General features: G+C 36.5%; 1 protein-coding gene across 2 annotated transcripts in view; it reads right to left on the bottom strand.

Moving 5' to 3' along the window:
• The window catches only part of LOC145682401 (dehydrogenase/reductase SDR family protein 7-like), a 46242-nt gene that overhangs the window by 736 nt on the left and 19901 nt on the right, over positions 1-25605 (bottom strand). For both annotated transcript variants that reach the window (XM_081754010.1, XM_081754011.1), the window contains exons 4-6: positions 23334-23553; positions 15501-15585; positions 4417-4577 (exon numbers count right to left, since the gene is read on the bottom strand). In XM_081754010.1, the coding sequence (XP_081610136.1) occupies positions 4417-4577; positions 15501-15585; positions 23334-23553 (466 nt within the window). The remainder of the gene's footprint in view (positions 1-4416; positions 4578-15500; positions 15586-23333; positions 23554-25605) is intronic.

Raw genomic sequence — 25605 nt, 5'->3', positions numbered from 1 at the left:
TACTCCACGAGCTAATTTAATTTTTCTTATTAACTTCTACAGGCTTTATACCAATTGTTCTATTTACTTTATTATTATACTCAAAAAATATATCTATCCATTTATAATTTCCTTGAGTACTAAATTTTTTCCACATGTTTTCTTTTAAGAGTTCTGTTAAAACGTTCTACGATATGATGTTTTACGAAGACACATGCTCAAAATTGAAAAATTCGCAAAATCTCTCTCTCTCTCTCTCTGACTTACGGTTCCCGGAATCGGAACTATTTTTTTGGTCAATATCTCGGGAACGCAAGAAAAATTCCATCACTTCTTTCTGATAGTTTATGATGCTCTATCGAATGGAGTGATCAAAATTGAAAAATTCGCAAATCACAGACACACACACAGAATCCAATAACGAACTTTTTAAGTTCGATGAAAATAAATAAACCATCTCTTCCAGCAGAAACAATCAATCATTATTGCGAGCGAAGGACAGTTTTTAACGCCCGAAAAATTCGATTTTCTCAAAAACTACGCATAAGAATTTGTCCTCAAAGCATGTCGTTTTGTTCAGCTGGTTTATTGATATATATCTCATCGTTGCACAATTAGTTTTTCTTTACCATAATTTTGTCCTATATCTCATTCACTATTGTGTACTGTTGTGTTGTCAGTGTCATAATGAAAATCACTTTCGTTTAACCTCTTGCGTTCCAGGTGTTATTTTCCTATGTGTATGCTGTAATACTAGGTTTATATTTACTGTTAAAAGACGTCTAAACCGTTATATAGGGCAGAGTTACTGTGCACGCGTGAGAAGAGCATTTACATTACTGATGAAAACAATTATTTGTATTGTGGAACGTTTGGACTGAAAAAGGGAAATTCTGATGTTCTGATACTTTGTGGGGAACAATTTAACAGATTTAAAACACTCAACACTTCGCGTTTAATAAACCTTTTGTTTTAAGACTTTACAAAAGCAGAAAATTGTCAAATGACTATGATTTTTGAACTTAACACCTTTTACGCAGCAAACACAGATATATCCGGAGTACTTGAAGCAGACCCGTCACATGACGAAACAAGACCGCTTGCCATGTTATATAATACGCCAGCTACCGTGATCATGCACCCACTGTGGACGCGTTTGTGGTTCTGGCTTAATGAAAGCTCAAGCAAAGGCATATCTGCCGCCAGTTCAGTGATAAACAGACGCCACTGAACAGCAGATGCAGAAGGTAAGCCCATAACCTGTTACTATGCACAATGCTGTGCGGCCATGCCGATAGGATGTCTGTCACCCTGTAATGTTATCACTAAGTTGCGCGATCCATTTCTGGATTGCTGCTATGTACTCTCTTCTATCGACTGCTTCCATACACGCATCACTATCTTGGTGTTATAGCTTGTACGTGCACCACCATCACAGGCCAGCCAGCCAACCATGCGCCCAGTTCGAACGCATTGCGTCCGTTGACCTTCATGAAGCACAATGAATTCTTGTCCACGCATGAGTACCCGAGTGCTGAGTAAACCGCCTTCTCGCAGAACTACGAGTACTATGGGAGCTACTGAGCCCATTGTGTGCACCATTCGACTACCTACGTCAGATCCTGCAAGTCTGACGCATTCCATTATCCCTTTTTGTTGAAATTCTCAAAAACAATGGGGCCGCGGTGGCTCAGTGGTAGAGCGTTCAGCTCTGGTGCTTGGGGTCCCGGGTTCGATCCCAGCCCCCGCCAAGTGAACTTTGTGGTGGCCAAACACCGTGTGCGTGGGTTTTCTCGGGGTTCTTCCGTTTCCTCCCACTTTCTTCATTCCACCATTTCATCCATTTCTCATAATCACCGTCTCCTTTAGCCTAACCGGCATAACCGTGGGACGTAAAACTCAAAGATTTCATTTCATTTTTTCTCAAAAACAATATATTATTGCCTCTCTACTGTCGGGTAAGGGCAAATAGGAAACTTTTTTTTTTCTTTTAATGAACATTGCGAGCGAGTGCCTTTTCGTTTATAAAACTTATGTTTGTCTAATAAAGGCGGTGGCAGACAAACCCGTTTTTGGAAGAGCCAATACAAAAGAAGAACAAATGTGGGTAAGCTCTGACCCTTGATTATACTATGCAAGTTGAAGTTATAACGTAACTCGTTATACACAGGTCGTCAGTCATAATTATAGCTAGATTAAATTACAAAAATCACTTAAAACAATTTATGCTGCGTTTAGCTTTCCTGGCTTTTATTGTGGCACACACTTATTGAAATAAAAAACACACACCTTTATGATTATGCGTACATCCCTTTTATGATGGCTCCTGAATTATACCGTTTATTTACAAAACGTTGCTATGACAACGTAAAGACAAAAACTCATCACAAATTATCAATTTTTGATTCTCTCTTCTTTTTCGTATTTTCTTCTTCTTCTTCTTCAAACTGGTTAGTGCATAATTTAAAATCATACATTGCCCGGAAATATAAGAAAAGATATTTAAAATTACACTGAAAATACAAAATGCAGAGTTTAATCATGAGGTTAAGAAAATAGTAATAACAGGTGAGTTTCGTTTCAAAGTGTGAAACTAAAAAATAGATTTTCAAAGTATGTGAATTCAACACTCAAAACTCGAAGCGGTAAATCTGTAACTACTGGTTGCAATAGCGGAGTTAGATCAAAAGTAGAACCAATTCCTCGGACGATGAATCGATATCAAAAAGCCATTTTCGGTACCTCTGACTGTTTTCGTTCTATGGATGACTATTGAAACCGGAAGTGGAAATTGATACCATTTCCGGTTGCAACAGAGGAATAACATCGAACCTCAAACATATTTGCGTGGTACTGAATCGACATAAAAAAACTGCTTGTACTATCTATTTCCGTTTTATCCATTATGCAAATAGTGTTATAACCGGAAATCGTAAATTTTCACCATTTCTAGTTTGAACAGAGAGATAAAAGAGTTAAAACTCATTCTTGAGATGTTAAATCTGAGTCAAAAACCTGCTTTTCTATCTATTAACGTTTTTGTTCTAAGAAAATAAGTATTGAAACCGGAAGTATTAGCAAATTTTAAACACTTCCGGTTTTGGTAGTGTTGCAGGTGATGATACTGTTTTCTTGAGGTGCTGAGTAGAGTGAAAAAAAAAATGCTTATTGCTATCTATTATAGTTTTTGTTCTATGGCAATCAACGTTAAAACTGGAAACGGTTGATTTCTATCGCTTCTGGTTTGAATAGAGGCTTAACGGAAGCGATAGAACTTATACTTACGACGCTGAATCAATTGCAGGAAACCACTTCTACATATATATATCTAACCTTTCTGCTCTATTGAAGCCAATATTGAAACCGGAAATACTAGTAAATTTCGACCAGTTCCGGTTTCCGTAGTGTGCTGCGAGCAGTAACAATGTTCTCTTGAGACGCTGAATCGACTGAAAAAAAATGTCGCTATCTGTTACAGATTTTGTTCTATGGCGATAACCGTTGAAATCGGAAATGGTTGATTTCTACCATTTTCGGTTTGAACAGAGAGCTATTTTTGGGACGCTAAATCAATTTGAGAAAACCACTTATCCATATCTTCTATTGTTTTTGCTTTGACACCTGTGAACAGACGGACAGAGCTAATCTATAAGAAAAAGAAAATGATATCTTTCAGTTTTACATCCCACGATAATGCGGGCTAGGCTAAAGGAGACGGTGATGAGAAATAAATGAAATGGTGGAATGAAGGAAGTAGGAGGAAACGGGAGAACCCCAAGAATACCTACGCACACGCTGTTTGTCCACCATAAAAACTCACTTGGTGCGAGCTGGGATCGAACCAAGGACTCCGTGCACCAGAGGTGAAAGCTCTAGCACTGAGCCACCGCGGCCGCAGCTAATCTACAAGACTTCCGATACTTATGCATTGCATCCTTTAGAACTCGAATAAACAATTCCTTACACTTGAACAACTCCTTCAATACAAAGCCGTTTCCTGTGAAGAACCTGACATTGCGAGAAATAAAATAGTTTGATAGTAAATTATCCAAATTCCACTGAGGAAGATGATAACCATTTGAAACGATCTACCGAAGAATATTCTATTCTAAACAGCCTACCGAAACCGTTTGGAATGTAATATTTAATGAATATTGGACGCAGTAAAGGGTTAGTGCTAAAATTATTGTACATTATTATTCAAAACGTGTGTTAATATATGATACTAAACGAAGGGAAAAAATTTATAATTCACGGAATTATTAGAAATAATCTCAAAGCAACTAATATTATGACCCCGGCCCTCATTGTTGGCCTAGTGGCTAGGGTGCATGCTTTTGATGCACAGGGTCGGGGTCCAGGAAAATCTGAACGCATTACGGTTATTTGGAACACTAAATTCCAGTAACCAGTCATATCTCTTAAAGAAATACGTACCTCCATGAGCTTGACCTGACCCTGTGACCGCATTGACTGAAAGATTTGTGCGAATGTACCCTGGACTGACAACAGTCACTTTGATGGAATGATCGTTGACCTCTGCCCGCAGAGTATCATAAAATGCTTGCACAGCATGTTTTGAGGCTGCATACGCGGATCTGAAATAGAACAAAGTTTACTAAAGTTTGCTTCAGTTTGTGTACATAAATATAGTGAAACCCTATAGGCTACCACCAGCTGTACTGAAATCTGTCCAACTTAGAGAAAATGAGATATAATTTGCACATTTTCAAACAAACAAACAAAATAATAATAATAATAATAATAATAATACATTACAATTCAATGACAATCTTGACTATGTATAATTTTATATAACGAACATGTAAGTGAGAACGAAATTCGTTTAGGAATAGTATACTTTCTACAATAATATAATTATATGAGGGGCAATCAGAAAGTTTCCAGAATTTTGTTGTAGCTCTCTACTACCACAATATAAGTACACATTTACTTAATCGCCTAGAGCAGTGGTTCTCAAACCTTTCTATAACGCAGACCCCCTGTGCATTCGGAAAGTGATTCGCGGACCCCCTGTTCATTCAGAAAGTGATTCGCGGACCCCCTGTTCATTCGGAAAGTGATTCGCGGACCCCCTGTTCATTCAGAAAGTGATTCGCGGACCTCCTGTTCATTCGGAAAGTGATTCGCGGACCCCCTGTTCATTCGGAAAGTGATCCGCGGACCCCCTGTTCATTCGGAAAGTGATCCGCGGACCCCCTTTTCATTCGGAAAGTGATTCGCGGACCCCCTGTTCATTCGGAAAGTGATTCGCGGACCCCCTTGCTATGCTATCTGAAATTTCACATGGTATTAAAAGCTGTACTGATTAGAATTACCACTGACAAGAAAAAGATCAAGAAAAATATTGCAATAAGTAATTTATTCTAAAGATACATGAATGTTTCCTAGTGAACGAAATTTCAATTGAAAATACAGCAACTTTCAAGACTGAAAATCAATATGCTTTATTAAAAGGAAATTCACTTGATAAACAATGTTCTCAAATGTGGGGTCACTAATATGAGGTATGAAATTATTTCTGTTTTTCCATAATTGCACTGAAATCCGGAATAAGTTTTGTCACCATTAATCTTAAGTCCGATTCCACATTAAAACGATTTCACTTTCAGGCTTTAATACTGCAAAGAGCAGAAAAGGTCTGTTCACTTAAGTAAGGAAAGACATTAAATGTTGCAATGCCATTTTAGTCAACTCTTTATACTCATAGAGCAGAAATTTAGTAAAGTAGGAAAACATTTAAATTTACAAACGTAAGTATAATTCCTAATTGCTTACTTTTTAGTAACTGAAAAAAATACTTTTTGCATAACAGCTGTGAGTTCCATTTTATTATAACACATTTAAAATTTTTGGCGTCGCGAACCCTTTCGCTACGTCCCACGGACCCCCAGGGGTCCGCGTACCCCACTTTGAAAACCACTGGCCTAGAGTGTAGGCACCTTCGGAATACATACCCTTGCTCCACCGCTCCTGCGATTGTTGGAAACACTGACGAAAGTCCGTTTTTGTTATTTTCCGAAATTTAGTCGTCGCGTTGGAATTGATCTCTTCTACGGTATCGAAACGTGTACCGTTGAGACCCATTTGGGAAAAGCCAAACATCCGATGGTGTTAAACTGTTTCAAGGCTATCAAAGTCTCAGAAGCAAATTTTCCCGAATTTGCACATGTACTTGATGTTTGCGCGGTTGCTCGATTTGTGAAATTGAGACAACTGATCAGCACACACACTCCTCCGTTTAGTTACACTCCTCGTAAACTGATTGTTTATGACCTGTTCATACTTGTCATATTTATAATTAGACAACCTAAGGACTGTATTGTACACGATTCATTGTGATTGGCTCACAAATACCAAAACAACAGAATTCCGGGAACATTTTGACTATCCTCCGTATATCTGTCACATTAAACAATATAAATTTATTAGGCTATTCCAAGTTCTGTAAGAACGTTGTATAACGTTTCTCTCCTAACCGAGTCGTACGAATTTCTTGATTTTAGAAAGGCGTACGACTCGGTTAGGAGAGAAACATTATACAACGTTCTTACAGAACTTGGAATACCGAGAAAGCTAATTAAATTAATTAAGATATGTTTAACTGAATCCCAAAGTAAAGTCCGGGTAGGAAAATTTTTGTCCGCGAGCTTTCACGTCGAAAATGATCTGAAACAAGGAGATGCGTTGTCGCCATTATTATTTAACTTTGTGCTGGAATATGCCATAAGGAAAATCAAATATAGCAACCAGGGCCTAGAGCTGAACGGTATTCACCAGGTTATGGCATATGCTGATGATGTAAATTTAATAGGGGATGATAATGCAGAGATCTTATTAAACGCTTGCAGGGACATGGGTTTAGAAGTAAATGGAGAGAAAACTAAATACATGGAAGTGCGTCGGGACCGTAATACGGCAAATTGTGGATGCGTTAAAATATTAAATAATACTTTTGACAAAGTGGATATTTTCAAATATTTAGGATCGATATTAACAGACGAAAATCATATTCACGAAGAAATTAAATGTCGACTAAAAGCAGGGAATTCGTGTTACTATTCGGTTCGAAATCTCTTGTCGTCGCGAATTCTGTCGAAGGATTTGAAGCTTAAAATATATAAAACGATAATCATGCCTGTTGTTTTGTATGGTTGCGAAACATGGTCGCTTGCTCTGAGGGAAGAGCATAAGACTGAAAGATTTGAGAACAAGATCCTGAGAAGAATATTCGGACCCAAGAGGAACGGGAATGAGGAATGGCGGAAACTTCATACCGAGGAACTACATAATTAATATGGTTTACCCAGCATTGTTAGGGTCGTCAAGTCTAGGAGGCTTAGGTGGGTAGGTCATGTAGCTAGAATGGGAGAAGGCAGAAACGCTTTCAAAGTCTTGACTGGAAGACCCATCGGAAAACGACCAATAGGAAGACCTAGGTGCAAATGGGAGGACAATATTAAGATGGATCTCGCAGAGATAGGAATACAAAGTAGAAACTGGATCCAGTTAGCTAAGGATAGAAGTCAGTGGAGAGCTTTTGTGAACGCGGCATTGAACCTCCGGGTTCCATAGGCCATAGAGTTAGTTAGTTAGTTAGTTAGTTAGTTAGTTTACGGTACACTATTTACACTATACCACCAATTATCGATCCGAATGACTGGAGTTCGGATATTACGAAATAAAAAGTTACATTTGAGGGGAAAAAAGAAAGAAAAAAAAACTTACCGAAACGCAAACTGTATACATTTGAATGTCAAAACGTAATTTATTCAAATTCTTCTTTAATCCAACGTTAACACGTATGGATTTTTTTTAGCTATTTCTAGTAAAAATGACCTTATTTTTAACATACATTAAGTCTACGTTTTTATTATATGAAAACGCTTGGAGATTTTTTTTTTCTTTTTTAAAGAAACTCAGAACATATTCACATTTTGATGATTTTCCCAATTATCCATATTTCTGCATATACGGATTACGTCCAGAGGTCATAAATAGGGGTAATTGGTGTTCCCCTCCCCCTCTTTCTGTCAAATTCAACTGTTATCAGGGGCGTCATTTAGGGAGGGCAGGGAGGGGCATTTGCCCCCCCCTGAGTTTGAGATGTATATAGATTTTATCATTAGAATAGTAGTAAATCAGTGAAAAACGCGAAATTTTACTTATATCAAGAGGTCTTGCCCCCCCCAAGCAAAATCTGAAATGACGCTCCTGACTGTTATACGCAGATTTACAATCTGCGATAGTTTTCTGGTAGCGATCCTCTTGCATGTGTTTTCTAAATATACACTTGCGCGCGCGCCCACACCCACACACAAATACGGGTAGAGAGAAAAGAATAACTTTGAAGGAAATATACAATCATATAAAGAGTTTCCGAGCCGTCTGTACTGCCATTTAATACAATGAACCAGGGTGCGAATTAGGCGATATTTCCAGGGAGGGGGGGGGGTTGGAATAAAGTAAAAAAAAAAAAGTTTATACCAAATTATATAATCGTGCCAACTCAACCAACAACGATTAAACTTAACACACTTGGCTTTGGTTTGGGGGAAAAGTACATCAGTATTATACCATTTTTATCGTAACCTACAGCAGCAGATCTCGCTAACATTTCTTTTTCAAAAAACACCTAAGCTAACCTTCCCTTCTGCTAGCCTGTACACAAGTATGTGATTAATGTACTTAACCAATCTCCTTCTGCTGTTATATGTACACAATAGGGCAGGTCTGTACAGAGTATTCATGTATATTCAAACTACAATATGCCTATAACATAATATACAGGTTTACGTACTGAAAATAAATTCTTTGCTCACCCTTGTTCTACAATCCTCAGTACGAGTTCACGCCCAATTAAGATCAACAGTTCCTTGACGAAACAATCTTAATCTTTTCTCCTCATTTCCTACAGCACTTACACTACTATCTATTAAAATGCTACATTACGAATTAAGAGCGACCGAACTCTAGCCTATAACCTTAGCTTTTAAACCTTTGATTTACTGTTATTTGTGATTTCACGTTTATAACAAAGACAAATATTTTTAAAAGAGTGTACTTTAAATAAATTACCTAAAGAAATATTTTTCAGAAAATTTTTATCCTTTTAAATTATTGTTGGAAGGCCTTTGCCTTTAATAAGCCTTCTGCGAAATAAATGCAAATGAATTGTGCTGCCATCTTTGGAGCTCTTTTAAACTACATTTATGTTTGTGGGCAATCCTTTCGACAATGAGATCTCGGAAACTACAGGCTCTAGAAAGATGACGTTTTCACTGATCGATTGCCAATTTCATGTAGATTGTCCAGTTCTAATCGAATATTTAAAAAACATGGCCACTATTTCTTTTATTACATTTTTACGGGTACATTGGAAGTGTTGAAATTAAAAAAAAAAAAAAAAAAAAACTAAAGCATCACATCCTATGCGTTATACATTCCAACACCAGAATGTTGTATATTGGGGTTGTATATGTCTCAGGCGTTTGTTCCATGGCCAAATAATAGTGAAAAAGGAAGGATAACCATTTCTCGAGTCTTAAGATAAATCTTTATTTTTTGAGTGTTTTGCCCAATGAACACCATATATAACTGACATTATAATTAATTGTATATGTAATGCATTTGCTTATTACGTACTGCATGCAAGAAAAAAGAAAACACTTGTCATACATGAATTAGAAACTCCAACCGGAAGTAGGCTCAAATCTTGCAAACGGTGCGAGATATTGAGAAAAAATAATCGAAAAAATCTCCCCTTTATGATACCCCTTGCCGATTTTTTTTTTTTTTTTTTTTTTTTTTTTTTTATCAAGACGTCTGTCACTTGTGTCTGTAAAGGGACATGTACATATGTGGTGAGGAATGAGAAGGAGATTTTTGCTCATATGCGAATGATGCGCTGTGTAGAGAGCGCAGGTTCAGCTAGTTTGTATAAAATTTGGTCAATGAAGCATAATAAAACATAATCCTTAATGAAAATGAAACAGTTCCTTCTCTCTCCTTCATTCGGAGTACTCCCTTTACGCCCTCTCGGATTGTCAAGAGCACTATGACGTCCTTCTTTTAACTACAATTCAGCATATTTCTTGTATTTACGTTTAGCATATTGAATTGAAGAATTTGAATGATGTAAGAAATATAACCGCGGGTAGGAGGGGAAAATAGCGTCCTCCCTTGGGGAATTTTTTTCTGCTTTCCAGCCAGGGATAAAAGCTTTCCAGAGGGGGATATTCCCCACCATCCCTAGCCGTAATTCGCACCCTGCAATGAACTCTTGCGTACAGAAAGAATCAGTAGAAAATCGGGAATCGAAACTTACATTACTTATACCAAAGAAGCATCCGCTAGCCAACAGACCTGCAGAGGGACCATTATAGATGTGGGTGTGTTTGATGTATAATGAAAAATATTTGATTCACTTTATTTGATTAACGGTTACAATTGTGCAGAATTGTGGAACCTGGTTATGTGAATTTTACGTAATCGACAATAAAACAGACTCCATAGTAATTAGGAAAGAACGATTTGTGTTTCAGGCTAACAGAAGAAAATATGAACACAGAAAATGGCCCTCTTACCTACAGGGTAGGTGATAAGAATTATTTTATAAAACATGATCTAACGTTTACGAAGTCACCTACAAATGCAATAGTATTTAAACGACAAAACGTGACATTAATTCCAGAACAAAGAGACATATAAGACATTCCGAAAAAAAAAAAAAAAAAAAACTATTGAACCACACAATTGTTTTCGGTAACACAACATGCTTTACAAGTATACTGATTAGCCACATGAAAAGCAGTTCTTTGGGAAAGCCGTTTATCATATGGATGGCTAGTTGGACACTATTAAAAAAAAAAAAAAAAAAAAAAAAAAAAAAAAAAAAAAAAAGTCAACTAGCTGAAAAGTGAATTACAGTTATCAGGAAATTAATTCCGTATTTTACTCACAGGAAGGAAACGAGTGACAAACCTATAATATATGCATCGTACTTTTTCCAAGAAGCTTAGTTTGTTAGAATTTTGAGAAGAAATAAAAATTTATTTTTTTTTCTCTCTCTCTCTCTGAAAGGTTTTCCAAAGGGAGGCAGGAACTTTAGTTTAGAAGCACTTAGGTCGTCGACAAAGGTATCAGTGCCACCGAAACTGTTGTTAGTTTTTCGCATTCCACGTACAGCAATAATCCTTCTTACCATTTCTACGAATTTCACTGACCATTTTCTTATGCTCTTTGTTCAGAAATATACTGTATTTGCCAAATTTCATTTCATGTAATAATTGCATTCTTTTTCTTTCTTTCTTTCTTTCGTCCATTCTACTCTTCTGTTTCTTTTTCTTATTTGTTACTTTCTTTCGTTTCTCCTATTATACTTTGAACCGTTGTTAGTTGTGATTCAAGTCGTCCGTCGTTAGTAACACCAAAACTAAGAAGAACTGATAAGCGAAACTGGTGTTCCACACCAACTTGCACGGATATCAACTTAACAAGATTTTAGTTATATCAAAGAAATATGAGTTGAGTTGATTTTAGTTTAGCGTCCCGTTCAACAGCGAGACTATATGAGACGCGAACCTACTGATGAACGTGGAATCCGAACCACATGAGCTCCCGTCGGGAATCGAACCCGGGTCTCCCATATCAAAAGAATATTTACATCGTTTAGTTATAAAGAAAGATAAATGTTTGAATTCAAGAAAATCAAGAGGGAGGGGAATAAGTAGCCCGGGAAATTAGGTAGGTCAAGAGGATGCTTCCTTTTTCTCCTATGAATAGAATAAAAGGTTAGATTCACAGCTACATTTTGTGTCTATCATGTCACATACGATTTACCAGTCTGCAATTCTTGCCATTAAAACTGCAATTAGTACTATATTTCAGCTCCAACTTGTCTCAACATTTTCTTTCAGGTAAAAACGTACACAGATAAAACTGAACATTTCCACTTTTCTAAAATGAAATCAGTTAAGTTGAAATGAGATTACAACTATTCAACGTTGTTTGCAGGAGAGTCATTTGAAATTTACTTGGGCGGGAGGGGGGGGGGTAAGATCCTCCATCGACATCCTAGTATATTAATAGACAATCGATTAAAATATATTTAATTCTCCAGCTCAGGTGGGCAATTGCTTCCTTCTTCACCGTGTTGTGCATAGGTCCCCCCGAAACAAAATCCTAAATACGCCACTGATCAGACCGTACTAAAAATAGAACTCCTTGAAAATATTAACTACTTGTGCTTTCCAATTTCGATTAAGCTCTTTCAGAAGTCAGTATAAATACACTTTACTCATATAATGTGTAATTATGGCTGGTAATGATTCAGAAACGAACTTGGCATTTAAAGCATAGAAATAAAGTTCCTAGGGTGAGGTTGGTTATTAAGATAGACAGCCCGCTTCAAAGTAATGAATAAGTCATATCGAAATAGGAAATTCCACAGTAGCTTATCTTTGTTACTAGTGGCTATAGGACACGTTTTCAAGAGGCAATGCTCAATACAGATTTTGAAGCGAGGACTAAATTTATTATAACTCTTGTACGGACTCCACAGCAAGGAAAGAATTCTTCTACATATTAACAGTTTAGCCAACGAGAAAGTTCCCGGAGAGCAAGGACACTAACTGGAAAAGCTTTTGTTTTCCCGGATACAAGATAAGGTCTATATTTATCTCTAGGTTATCTGGTAGTATTAATCGGTTTTACTATACATTTCCTTATCTAAGCATATCAAAACGTATTTACACCGTGTTTCACAAAGAATGACCTGATTTTGAACGGTAATAATTACGAAACATGCTGGCAAGGAAATGAGTGTTGTGTGAATGACCGTGGCTTAGAGTTTCAGAAAATTGCCGTTAGATGTTAGTCAATAGTCTCAGTTTGCAGTCAATCAGAAATAAGATGGCGTCCGCTCAACAGAAGGCGATTTGCGTGCTGCAGTTTGCAAAGACTTAGTCAGTGATTTCGGTCCAGCATGCTTTTCATCAGCGTTTTGGCATTGATCCTCCTGCACCCAAAAACATTTGTCGTTGTTATCGCCAATTTGAAGAGACAGGATGCTTGTGCAAAGGTAAGAATCCAGGTCGGCCTCGCACTTCCGATGAAATGGTACAATTTAGCTATCGTCTAGATGCTGTTGGTGCTGCTGGTGGTGGGCACATAGAGCATTTGTAATGGCATAGCTAAAACTTGAAGATTTTGTGAGTATATTGCAATTTATCCCATTTTTGTAGTATGGGATAAATTCATACTACAATCCGATCGTAGATGCAAGCAGGGGCGGGTCCAGGACGGACTTCTGGGGGGGAGGGTTGTAATACTGCTACTTAGAGCTACTTTTAAGAGCTCCAAACTCTGAGATTGCTTTTATTTATATATATATAAAATAAGAAAGTTTCCTCTTCGGAGGGGGGGGGAGGCAACTGCCCCGATCGCACCCTTCCTGGATGTGCCATTGAATGCAAGATCCCTACTTATCATAGCAATAAAAACAGTTTATTTATACCAAAGGGTAGAAACTAGCGCGATAGTTAGCAGACTTACTTGCAATGATAACAAGCTTAACATAGCAGACTCTTACAGCATGAATGTTTCGAACCAATTCGCCAAACACTTTAATGCATATAAGGTGGACGGTTCTAGTATCTCTAGTCACACTGGACAATATCTAAATTTACACAATCATTATAGTCGATTTACAAAATAACTGTAATACAAACATTGTGTCTTTATGCTATCACATACATTATACAGAGAATTACATACCCAGCCAATACATATATATATATATATATATATATATATATACAAAATGGATCTCAAACTCCCGCTACGATTATAATCAGTCCCAATTCCAAAGTTAAACTACAAAGAACATTTCGGTCCCCTTCAAAATGTACAATTCACCAAATTTGTTTGTATGTCACTAATTTCTAGTGTTGTTTAGTTTTGTTTCAGAATGACTAAATAAAATGACGCCAAAACACAAGGATCAGTGTGTGATATGATTTTCGGAGACCAAGACAATAACTGTGCAAAGAAAATTTCGCCGTAAATGTAGATATGATCCTTTCATTATTATTATTATTATTATTATTATTATTATTATTATTATTATTATTAAAGTATTCTTCCTTTCGGCAGGTCCTGGGACTAATGATTTTTTCTTTCTTTTTTAATTTTAGATTTGGGCTTAGAAATGTTTCTTCCATATTTCTTGATTTTCAGATTCCTATTTTAACTCCCAATATTTTCTTTTATTTCTCAAAATCATCGATCGGCTGTGTTTTTCCTATTCCTCGCTTCCCTTCTATATTTCCTTCTATGGCGATGTGACGAAGACAATTTCTTCGCAAGATGTGTCCAATCCAATTAGCCTTCCTACGAAGGATGTTAGCTAGAAGTGTCCTCCTTTCTCCTATCTGTTTCAAAACATTTTCGTTTGTTGCTTTCTTTGTTCATTTTCTCCTCTCCATTTTCCTCCAACACCATATTTCGAAGCTCTCCAAAATATTTATTCTCTAACTTCCGTAATGTCCAAGTCTCTGAATCATACAGTCCAATGCTACAGAAATAGCACTTGACCAATTTCTTCTACAATTTCTAAGTACAATATTGAGCCTGCTAGTTAAGAGTGATCTTTTCTTGTTGAATGCTTCTTTAGCCATGGCAATTCTTGACCTGATCTCTTTGGTACGGTTAAGCGTCTCTCGTCAAAATACTTCCCAGATACTTGAAACTATCGACCTCTTCCAATTCTCTTTGTTCTACTCTGATCCGTAAGGGCGTGTTTCCACGGGATATTCTCATGTCTTCCGACTTTTCGATGTCATTAAGCCAAGCTTTTTTTTTTTTTTTTTTTTTTTTTTTTTTTTTTTTTTTTTTTTTGTAATAGGGAGAAGATTTTAGAATGGTTGGTACTATGAGTGATCTGCTGCAGAATAGACAACCAGAGGCGATGCAAGTAAGCTGGAAATCTGCAAATAGCTTTCAAAATAATCCTCAAAACTAGATTCGTGGAACTGTAGATACCATAGCAACTATCTTCAGGTCACTAGTTCTTAATACTTAGGAAAAGCAAATCATCTAAGCGTTGGAGTCAAATAAATGTCCTTTGCGATTTGAATTGGCTTTTTGGAAATTGGACAAAATTATTGAAGACAGTGTATACTTACAAAGTATTTTGTTTTCCAGTAAAGCCACTTTCTATGAACATATATAACGACAAATAAAAAAGAAAATAAAAAAAAAAATTCTCTTTGCAAGGCTGTGTGTTCCTTTACGTACTGCTTTTTTCCTTATTTTCTCCCTAGATCGAAACACCTTACTGAGATTACTGAACGTAACTTAGGAGAAACACGGATGTCCTGTACGATAAATGATTTGCAGAACAAATAATTAGCTTCTAAAAACCAAATGGTCTCGTGGGAGCGTTCTTTTACAATAACATGTCATGAGCAATATTATACTATAGGAATTGTTTAACCTACCTGTAAGGAATTGCCATTCGGCCTTGCACACTGCTCACAGCAACAATATGTCCCTCCCGCCTCTCCATCATAGACGGCAATACAGCTACATTAAAAGAAAATCTCATGAGAATAGTTTCACAATTAAGTACTATTATATATACATATATACAGAGTGTTTCAAAACAACACCGACAATGTTTGGGAGGTGATTCCTGACCAAAATAAGACATACATATATATATAGACCAACCTGGATGCAGAAATTGTCATTTCGGAATTATCGGCTGCCGAAAACATGAAAAAAGAACTTTAAAGGTTTATAGCTCCAATACTATGGGACCTACTATAGTCAGGTCGAGACTTCACTTAGAAACTAGTGTGTGCCCTATCCAAATATCCGTGTTTCAGAATCCTGTGGTACTTCAGGGGCAATTTTTATAGAGGTAGTTGGTAAGTACTTCAAATTATATGCCCGTAGCCAAACTCCCTTTATAAAAATAGTTGCGTCAGTCCCTTAGGATTCTGAAACACATACTTTTGGATAGGGCACTGTGCCGCACATATTACAGGGTGTCTACTAAAATTCCAAAATGAAATTTCGTGAGTTTTTCGTGACCTTTTCTTTACCAAACCATAAAATTTCCTAACATTCTCAAGAGCGAATTTGGGTGTAAATTACGCCGAATTTTCATGCATGCGATAGAAGAACACTTTGCTTGGATTCAGTAGCGTCTAAAGCACATCATAAGGGCATTTTTAGTGGTGAATTTTGATGTTTTATAGAACAAAATTTTCCAGTCTGTGCTTATATTCGTACAGATTTAAAAAAAAAAAAAAAAAAAAAACCAAATGCTAAATTTCGCGATTTTTTTCTTGACTTTCATGACCGTTTTCTGATTTCGTGACTTCTTCATGGCTTTCGGACCGATAGATACCTCGTATTAGTTCCTCAATGAAGTCTTGACCCCACTACGGTAGATTCCACCAATATTGGAGCTATGGATCTTTAACCCTTTCGGGATTTTGGGTTTTTGGGGTATTTTTTAGACTTTCAGTCAAGCAGCTACTGCATCGTCACTGTTTATCCTAGGATCATGGTTCATACCTCATTCTCTTCAGAATGGAGCAGGCTTTCAAATGGTACCACTTGCATGCCCATATCATATACCAGGAGAGGGAAAAGTGATGTTAAAGGGAAAATTTCGGGGTATTTTTTTCACACTTTGGGCCCTTCTGGAACGGCCCTGTGTGAACGTAGAGATCTCAAAAAAATTTGATAAATAGTACTTGGTAGCCTGAATGTGTGTGCCAAATTTCAAGTTTCTATCTTGAATAGTAAGGGCGGGAGAAATTTTATCAAGAATCCCCACAATGCACAGTGGTCCGAAACGCCGCAAAACCTGCGCAAAAATCCAAAATGTGAAGTATTGGAGTATGGAGTATGAGTAGCATACACGTTTAGTCCATACAATAGTGCATTCAAAAACAGCAATAAGTATTTTTTAAATACGAATAGAACGAACTCTGGACTCCCCCTGTTTTAACGCAGAAATCTGAAAAAAAAAAAAAAAAAAATCTGGTAAATACTACTCGGTGGACTGAATGTTTGTGCAAAATTTCAATCTTCTACGTGCAAATATAAGCCCGCCAAAAAATAATGAACATAGGCTTAATAAAAGAAAACATATATTTTAAAATTATGACGTCACCACCTCCTATGTCTCAACGCAGGAAGGTGTGAAACCATACGTAAGATCTTCTACAATGTCTCTGGACTTGAAAAACAAAAAACCGCACGAAAAAGCTCAAATAGGAGAGTCATAACGCAATGTACCATGAAACACCCGTATGGTACAAATTGTACCATAAAATCCCGAAAGGGTTAAAGTGAACTTTTTCGTATTTTCGGCAGCCTGTAACTCCGAAATGACTGATTTCTGCACCCAGGTTGGTCTATACTTTTTGTCTTATCCTGGTGTCAGGAATCACTTTCCAAACATTATCGGTGTTGTTTTGAAACACCCTATATATAGGTACAATAACGATTGCCACTTAACTTGGTAGGTCTAAAGCATGATACGAGAGGTACAGTGGCTCAGTGATAGGGAGCTTACCTGTGGTGCATGGGGTCCCAGGTTCGATTCCCGGTCAACTAAGTTTTCTTGGGGTATTCCCGTTTCCTCCCACAATCTCATTCCACCAATTTTCCATCATCATTCACGTGCCTTAATCATTCATCTCCCTTAGCCTAAAGGGCATAATCGTGTAACGTCACACTGCAAGATTTTGTGTCATAAAGCATGATACACTTATCCAATATGTGCGGATCGCCGGTTTCTCATACCCAATTTATTAAAAATGAAATCTTTAAGTTTTACGTCCCACGGTTATGCCGGTTAGGCTAAAGGAGACGGTGATAATGAGTAATGAATGAAATGGTGGAATGAAGAAAGTGGGAGGAAACGGGAGAACCCCGAGAAAACCCACGCACACGGTGTTTGTCCACCACAAAGTTCACTTGGCGGGGCCTGGGATCGAACCCGGAACCCCAAGCACCAGAGGTGAACGCTCTACCACTGAGCCACCGCAGCCCCAAACCAAAAACAGAAAACTCGAAGTGTCAGCTTGTTGGTGGTTATTTAAACAGAAGTTATAAACCACTGAATATTTACAAAGAATATTACCATTTGCGGTGATCTCACTGCATAAAATGTTAGCAATATCTCGATAGTCATAGGTACACATCGTGGGTAAAATTTACAACTACCACCACGAATTTCTGTTGCATACTTTATAACTGTTATGGATAAATTTGGGATCCCTTCATATAATGCGTCCTTCTTAGACGTAATCGGGACGCTGAAAACTTTCTGAAAGTTTGAGAGTCTCGCCTAATTCGGGACATGTGGCAAGTATTCACAATCATGTAAATTATCACAAAAAAAGGCAAAAAGTATATTACATCCAATATATCTTTAAATCGAAATGTGAGTGCAGCATAAAAATGATCACATATTGCAATATCCCTTATAACTAGAGATGCAAAAAAGCCGGCTTTTTTGAATCGATGTTTTTTTTCACATAAAAAGCCGGCTTTTTTGGGGAAAAAACGAGAATTTTGGAAATTTTGGCTTTTTTCAACTTCATGATTTTTCTATCTAAATAGCTTTCTTATAGTATATTCTATAGTTAGATAAGAATTCCATGACCTGAATGTGATATTTCGCTCTGAAATTCACCATCAAGATGGATGGAGCACATGTTTTACGAATTAAAGCTAACATGAAGAATGTAGTATTTGAGGGTAATTTTAGAGGCTATTTAACTTTATTTTAACTTTTGAGTTATCGACATCTTTTTTCTTCTCTAGTTTGTCATCCGTGTTTCATTTCTAAGAGCTTTTAGTACTCCAGCTTCTAGTGCAAAAGTTAAACTTGCCCGTTTTTTATTTATCCGTCAAAGCGTACGTTCTTCAATATATCCGTCAAACCGTACTTCCACATTTCTGTTATACTGTAGCTGTGAAGTGATTTAGCAATAATTTTCCGGACACAACCTTGAATACCAATTTATACAAATAATCAGTAGCGGATTTAGAAAAGTACTTTAGGAGGGGTTTTTCTGATTGTGTCGTTTCCTAAAAAATCCTAATTTTATTTGGGAAGTGCTTGAAGTTTATGAGTACAGGCATAACTAATATTTCGTTTGATTTATATGTTTAGCAATAATCTTCCGGATACAACTTTAAAAATCATTTTATACTGAGAATCAGTGGCGGATTTAGAAAAGTATTTTGGGAAGGGTTTCTTACTAATGTTTAGTTTTTTTAAACATTCGTAATTTTTATTTGACGGGAGCTTAAAGTTTATGAGTAAAGGCATAAATAATAGATATTTCGTTTGTTGCAGACATTTCGTAACTTTGGGGAACGGGCTTCAGTCCGAAAGACCGCCCCTCTAACCTTCGCAAAACCGTCACTGCTGGTAATTAGTAATAATAACGATTTAAAAACAATAAAAAAGGAAGTCGCCCAACTCACAGTACACACACTATTTCTACATTCACAAATGGAATGAAGAAAAGCTTTGTCAGAATGGTCGAATGCTGGTTGAATCCCGGACTTCCCGATAGAAGCGCAAAAGCTAATCACTCAGTCATGTTTGTTGTGCAGTTGTATTTAGCTTAACTTAAATATATTCCGTTATCCTTTCTTTTTTTTTGGGGGGGGGGGGGAGTTCCGTAATCATATGTTGAATCCCTCTTGTTAAAAATTCAGAAAACTTGAGGATTGGGTAAACTGTGATGGTGGTTCTATAAAACTTAACTGTAGAATTTCAAGAATGTACAGAACCAAAAGCTCTAGATGTGCAGCCTTTAACTGTATCATATAAATCTAAGTATTTCTCTTATGTTTTATTTTAATTTTATTTTGTTTCAAAAAGAGGGTATGGAATATTTTGAAGTAAAAATACTACATACTATTTTGCTAGTTATTTGTTTATTCTTTAAAAAGAAGTGTTACTTTTAGGGTTGGCTGGTTTACACCAACTTTTTTTTTAATAACTGGTTTAAACCACAAAAATAAAAAGAATGAAAAATGCGAATCCTGTGAACTTCATGTTGACGTTTCCAGATATCAAATCACCTGCAATAGTTTTATTTCCCTTTCACCTTTTAATCAAGGTGTCCCATGTTCAATTCTCGGTCGAACCACAAACCTTCTTTCATGCGTAACCCAAGTAGCGGTTCGGATGTCAGTTTAAGCGAAAGTCTTCTTCTTGATAACCTCGGTATTTCGTAAGGATGTTAAGTCTAAATATACGAAACAAAACAAATTGTATATTTCTGCATTCCTAAATGCGTGTTGTTTTATAAAGAAGCCAATATTGCTTAAATATATTGATAGAAATTGGCAAAATTTATCGATTGCCTACGTAGCTTCCAACATTAGCTTGGATTGGATTTTCAATGATATCTACGTACTAAATTTGTAATTTAATACCTCAGTTTTAGCGTACTGACTATGGTACGTTGACCTTTAAATTTTACATGCAAAGCAATAACAGGATTTTCCCGTTATTGTCTTACATTTCAAGTAATGACGGGATTTTCCCAATGGCTAGGGCGGGAGATTCTCAACTTAAGAAATTTATTGACCGCAGTTCTTTAAGCTTATGGGAGTTCTTCCGGCATAACCCCGCTGTTGCATAATAACATCAAGGCGAAACAAACTTATTTCTGTGGATATGTAATATAAATACATAAAGCAAAAAATCTAAATAAAAAAAGCCTGGTTTAAACATCCCCCAAAAAACGGGTTTTTGGCATTTTCAAAAACAACCACGGTTCTTGCCAACTCTGCTTACTTTTGTATATAGGAGGTTAAAAAATTCTTATTATATACATTGGTTAATCCTGTGGAATTCATAATGTAAATATGTTGAAGAAAAATTGTTTGAAATATTTTTTCGAAATTCATAGTTTATTTTCGATGTTTTATATTATTATCAGCATCAACCACTAATTAAATGATTTTTTGTGTTATAGAGAAGCGATACAAAGTCTGTTTTATCAATTTAAAGCAGTATTTTGAAAAAAGCCCAAAATTTCCCAAGCAAAAAAGCAAAGCAGAAAAAACCGAGTTTTTTTCCAAAAAAGCCGTTTTTTTTTCCGAGCCCTTGCATCTCTACTTATAACTAAATATTCAGGCAAAACTACTAAACCATTTTGATTCTGAAAACAAGATACTAAATCAATAGCTTTAGACAAAGTGAAAATAGTTTGATAGTGTAAGTTAGAACTGTATAGTATTATGGTTAACGTATCAGTGCAGTAATTCAGGGACTCCAAGTATGACTCCTGGCTCTGATCTTCACTCTTCGAAAATATATTTTTTTGTCTAAAGCTTTAATGAAGTGATCGTATTTCCAATTTATTTGAGATGAAGGGCGGGTTCTTTATAAAAGCTCACTAGTGTATGCTACCATCGGTCTACAAACATGAATAAACATTATAAACATCCAAACATTGGTATACAACAACGTTCTTCTGCTGGTTCTTGCACTTACTCTTCATTTCAAATGCAATCGGAAATATAATTACTTCATTTAACTTTGTAATAAATATGTAATACACTTTAAGCATTATTTCTTTCCTATATTTTATCAAAACTTCAGGATACGACGGCGGTTCAGTATGCTACGCTCCTGACCGATTTCTAGTGACAGTAGACTTGTAATTTTATACATAATATTGGTATACTTTAGACTAATATCCACAAAGTTTCAAGAATTTACAACAATTTCTCTTTTTGTTACAGGCTGATGATCAGTAAGAAGTGTAGCCACATTTGAAGAAATGGAAAAGTCAGAGGTCCGAGCAGTGATAAAATATTTACTCAAGAAAAATCTAACACCGAAGGACATCCATGCAGATATAGTGGGAACTCTTGGAAACTTTAGCCTATATATGACCTAGTGAAGAGATGGTGCCTGAATTTAAATGTAGTCGGCACAGCTGTAAAGATGAGCATGGTGGTGGTCCATCTGACTACACCAGAAAATATTACAGAAGTGCATGACGTGATTTTAGCAGACCGGTGAGTGACTGTCAGGCGCCATATAACTGAGACATGTGGCATCTCAACTGGCAGAGTGCATTCCATTCTACATAAACATTTGTTAATTGTAAAGATCTCTGCACGTTGGGTCCCGTGAATGCTGACGGCCGACCAAAAGAGGACACGCTGTGTGACAAGTCAGAACCTATTATGGACAATAAAGGCTGAGAAGCCAAAGTTTCTGAAGAGATTTGTTACAATGGATGAAATGTGGGTTCACCACTTTAATCCCGAATGTAAACACCGAAGTATACAATGGAAACGCCCCAATTCTCCACCGCCAAAGAAAAAAAAATGAAATGAAATCTTTAAGTTTAACGTCCCACGGTTATGCCGGTTGGGCTAAAGGAGACGACGATGATGAGAGATGAGTGAAATGGTGGAATGAAGAGTGGGAGGAAACGGGAGAACCCCGAGAAAACCCACGAGCACGGTGTTTGTCCACCACAAAGTCCATACGACGCGAGCTGGGATCGAACCAGGGACCCCAAGCACCGGAGGTGAACGCTCTACCACTGAGCCACCGCGCCCCCCCCCCCACACCAAAGAAATTTAAGGTTCAACCATCAAAGGGAAAAGTCATGGCATCTGTTTTCTTGGATGCAGAAGGAATTCTTTTGATAGATTATCTCCAACAGGGAAAGACAATGATAGGTGTTTATTTTGCAAACCTAATTGCACAATTACGTACTGCCATAAAGGAAAAACGCCGCGGAATGTTGGCTCGTGGTGTGTTGTTCCATTGTGACAATGCTCCCGCCCACACCTCCTACTAAGTTGCAGTTGCTGCAATTCATGCAGCAGAGCTCGAAATTGTTCACCATGCCCCTTATTCTACAGACCTGACTCCAGTGACTTCCACCTGTTCCCCAACATCAAGAAACATATTCATGAAAAAAAATGCCAGTGATTCAGAGGTTATGGATGTTGTGAGTAAATGGTAGCAGGACCAATCAAAAGTCCCCCCCCCCCGCTGGAATTGAAACACTGGAAAGCCGATTAGAAGTGTGTTCACGTTGCAGGGGACTATATTGAAAAGCAATTGTGGTTTGGTTTTCCTACGGGGGTTCCTTGTATGTCAGAGGCGGAGCATGCTGAACCACCCTTGTATTTGTATTTCGAAAAAGTCTACAGATATTAGATTAAACATCTCATTTCTGAAAGAACATTAGAGTTAAAAATGTTAATCTGAAGAATTTTATAAAGCAAATCAAACATTTAAATCAACATACCTTTCGTGACAGCCACTTGGCCAAAATAATTTACAACCATAACTTTGATATCTACTTCAATATTTGTGGAACTAATCATTCCTCTGTAGCTTATGCCTCCATTGTTGATAAGAATATCTATGTGGCCGTAAATACTGACAGCCTCTGAAACGCGAGAAGGTAATGAATTCAGATCAGCCAGATCAAGAGGTAGGACCACCGGGGGATATGTCGGTACAGTCTAAAACAAGAAAAAGAATATAATAATAATAGTAATAGTAATAGTAGTAGTAGTTTGCAAACACAAACACCTTTCTAAATTAGATTTCCTGAATTAGTAAATTTCAAGTGAAGCTACTTTATAACGATTACCCTCAGCATTCAAATTATATTTAACGTGAAGCGCGACTCGGAATATGGAACCACTAATGCGTGAAAAAGTATAGTTTAACCCTTTTGGAACGATTTTAGGGACTCTTTACAGATGAGAACAAATGGACGCCATAAAAGCCATCCAAACTTATAATTGGGTATTGAATTACTTATCTGACAAATTAAACGTAAATGTGGCTTATAAACCACACCCGTTCTATATTTCTGTATTTCTGTTCTTAAGAGCCTGTCATACTAAAAATGATCCAAAATTTACCATTTTTCTTTTGCTTGTTTTCATAAGTGAAAGGAGATAATAAAATGCAACTTACCGCAATCATAGATAATGCTACAACAGAAAATATGAACCTGAAGATTTTTAAGTGTTGTCATTCATAAAAGTTACAGTGTTGCCAGAATAATATTTCCCCCAAAATCTAAGTTAAGGCAGCAACTAGAAGAATGAACTCAACTGCATTTGATTACATATCATGTCTTGGAATCCTGTGAACTACATTTTACATAATAGTTGTATTTAGTATGCAATAAACAAAATAGTTTTAACGTACGGTTATTAAAATAATGTTATTTAAAAAGTAATTCACAGGACACCAAAACAACATGATGCATAATCAAATGCAGTTGAGTTCGTTTCTCTAGTCACTGCCTTAACTTAGATTTTGGAGGAAATTTTATTCTGGCAACATTGAAAATTCTTCAGATTCATATTTTCTGTTGTAGAATAGCATTATTTATGATTATGGTAAGTTGAATTTCTTTATCTTCTTCCACTTATGAAAAACAAGCGAAAGAAAAATGGTAAATTTTGTATTATTTTTAGTATATCAGGTTTTTAAGAAAGCTATTGGCTATGTATATGCCACACTCGTCACTAAAGGATTAAAAAATAACAATAAAAAAACGCTCCTTAATTCCGTTTATGTCCCTTTCCGCGAAGTAAAACAAAATGGAAAGATTCTGAGCGCTATTGAATCATATACTACCCAAACTGAATCAGAGGGAAACATTCGCATTATATAGAACTATTAACACATACACACAAAAATAAAATCAGTGATAGGCAACGGGCCCTCATTCTCTTCCAGTGTTTTTACTTACAACACATAGAAATAGTATTTTATTCTCCCTCACCCAATTTTACCCACAGCTTTTCAAAACGAGATTAGTAACCAGATTTATTCTTAACATGGTGGGGTGGACGGAAACTCTAAGTACTTTGTAAATACGTACATAAAAAATGCTTATGACATTTGAACAATTGATCTTCATAGAAAACGAAAGAAAACTTTCAAAAATGACCGATGTTTCTACTTCGTTCAAACAGAAAAGACCACATTCTATGTTTTTGTTTTGTGTAAAGTGAATGAAATCCAAGAAACACGCCCCTGTTCAATACTGGTTCTCACAATCGTATCAAATGAAGTCTAATAACTCACATGAAATGGATTCAAATAATAAAAAGTTCACTAAAGGAATAATTAACACTTCTGACCACAGTATATACATTTATTTACTAAAACTAAAATACAGTAATAACAGTAAGTCGTCGAAACCGTTACACTGTATTTTAGTTTTAATAAACGAGCGTATATACTCTGTCAGAAATATTAAAAATTCCTTCAATAAAAAGTTATTTAAAATTAATGATAATTTGGTATTAATAGTCTACTGTTCTTATTTCAAAATTTCAAGATATACAGGGTGTTTTAAAACAACAGCGACAACATTTGGGAGGTGATTCCTGACATAAAGATAAGATAAAAGTATAGATTAAGCTGGGTGCACAAATGCTTCCTTTCGAAGTTATAGGCTGCCAAAAGGAGGAAAAAATTAACTTTAAAGGTCCATATCTCCAAAACTATGAGACCTACCATAGTCGAGTCAACACATTACCTAGAAA

This window comes from Thermobia domestica, chromosome 3 (genome assembly GCF_964235325.1).
Source record: "Thermobia domestica chromosome 3, izTheDome1.hap1.1, whole genome shotgun sequence".
NCBI lineage: Eukaryota > Metazoa > Arthropoda > Insecta > Zygentoma > Lepismatidae > Thermobia > Thermobia domestica.
The sequence above is the reverse complement of the archived record's forward strand: the minus strand, read 5'-3'. Positions and strand labels throughout refer to the sequence as shown.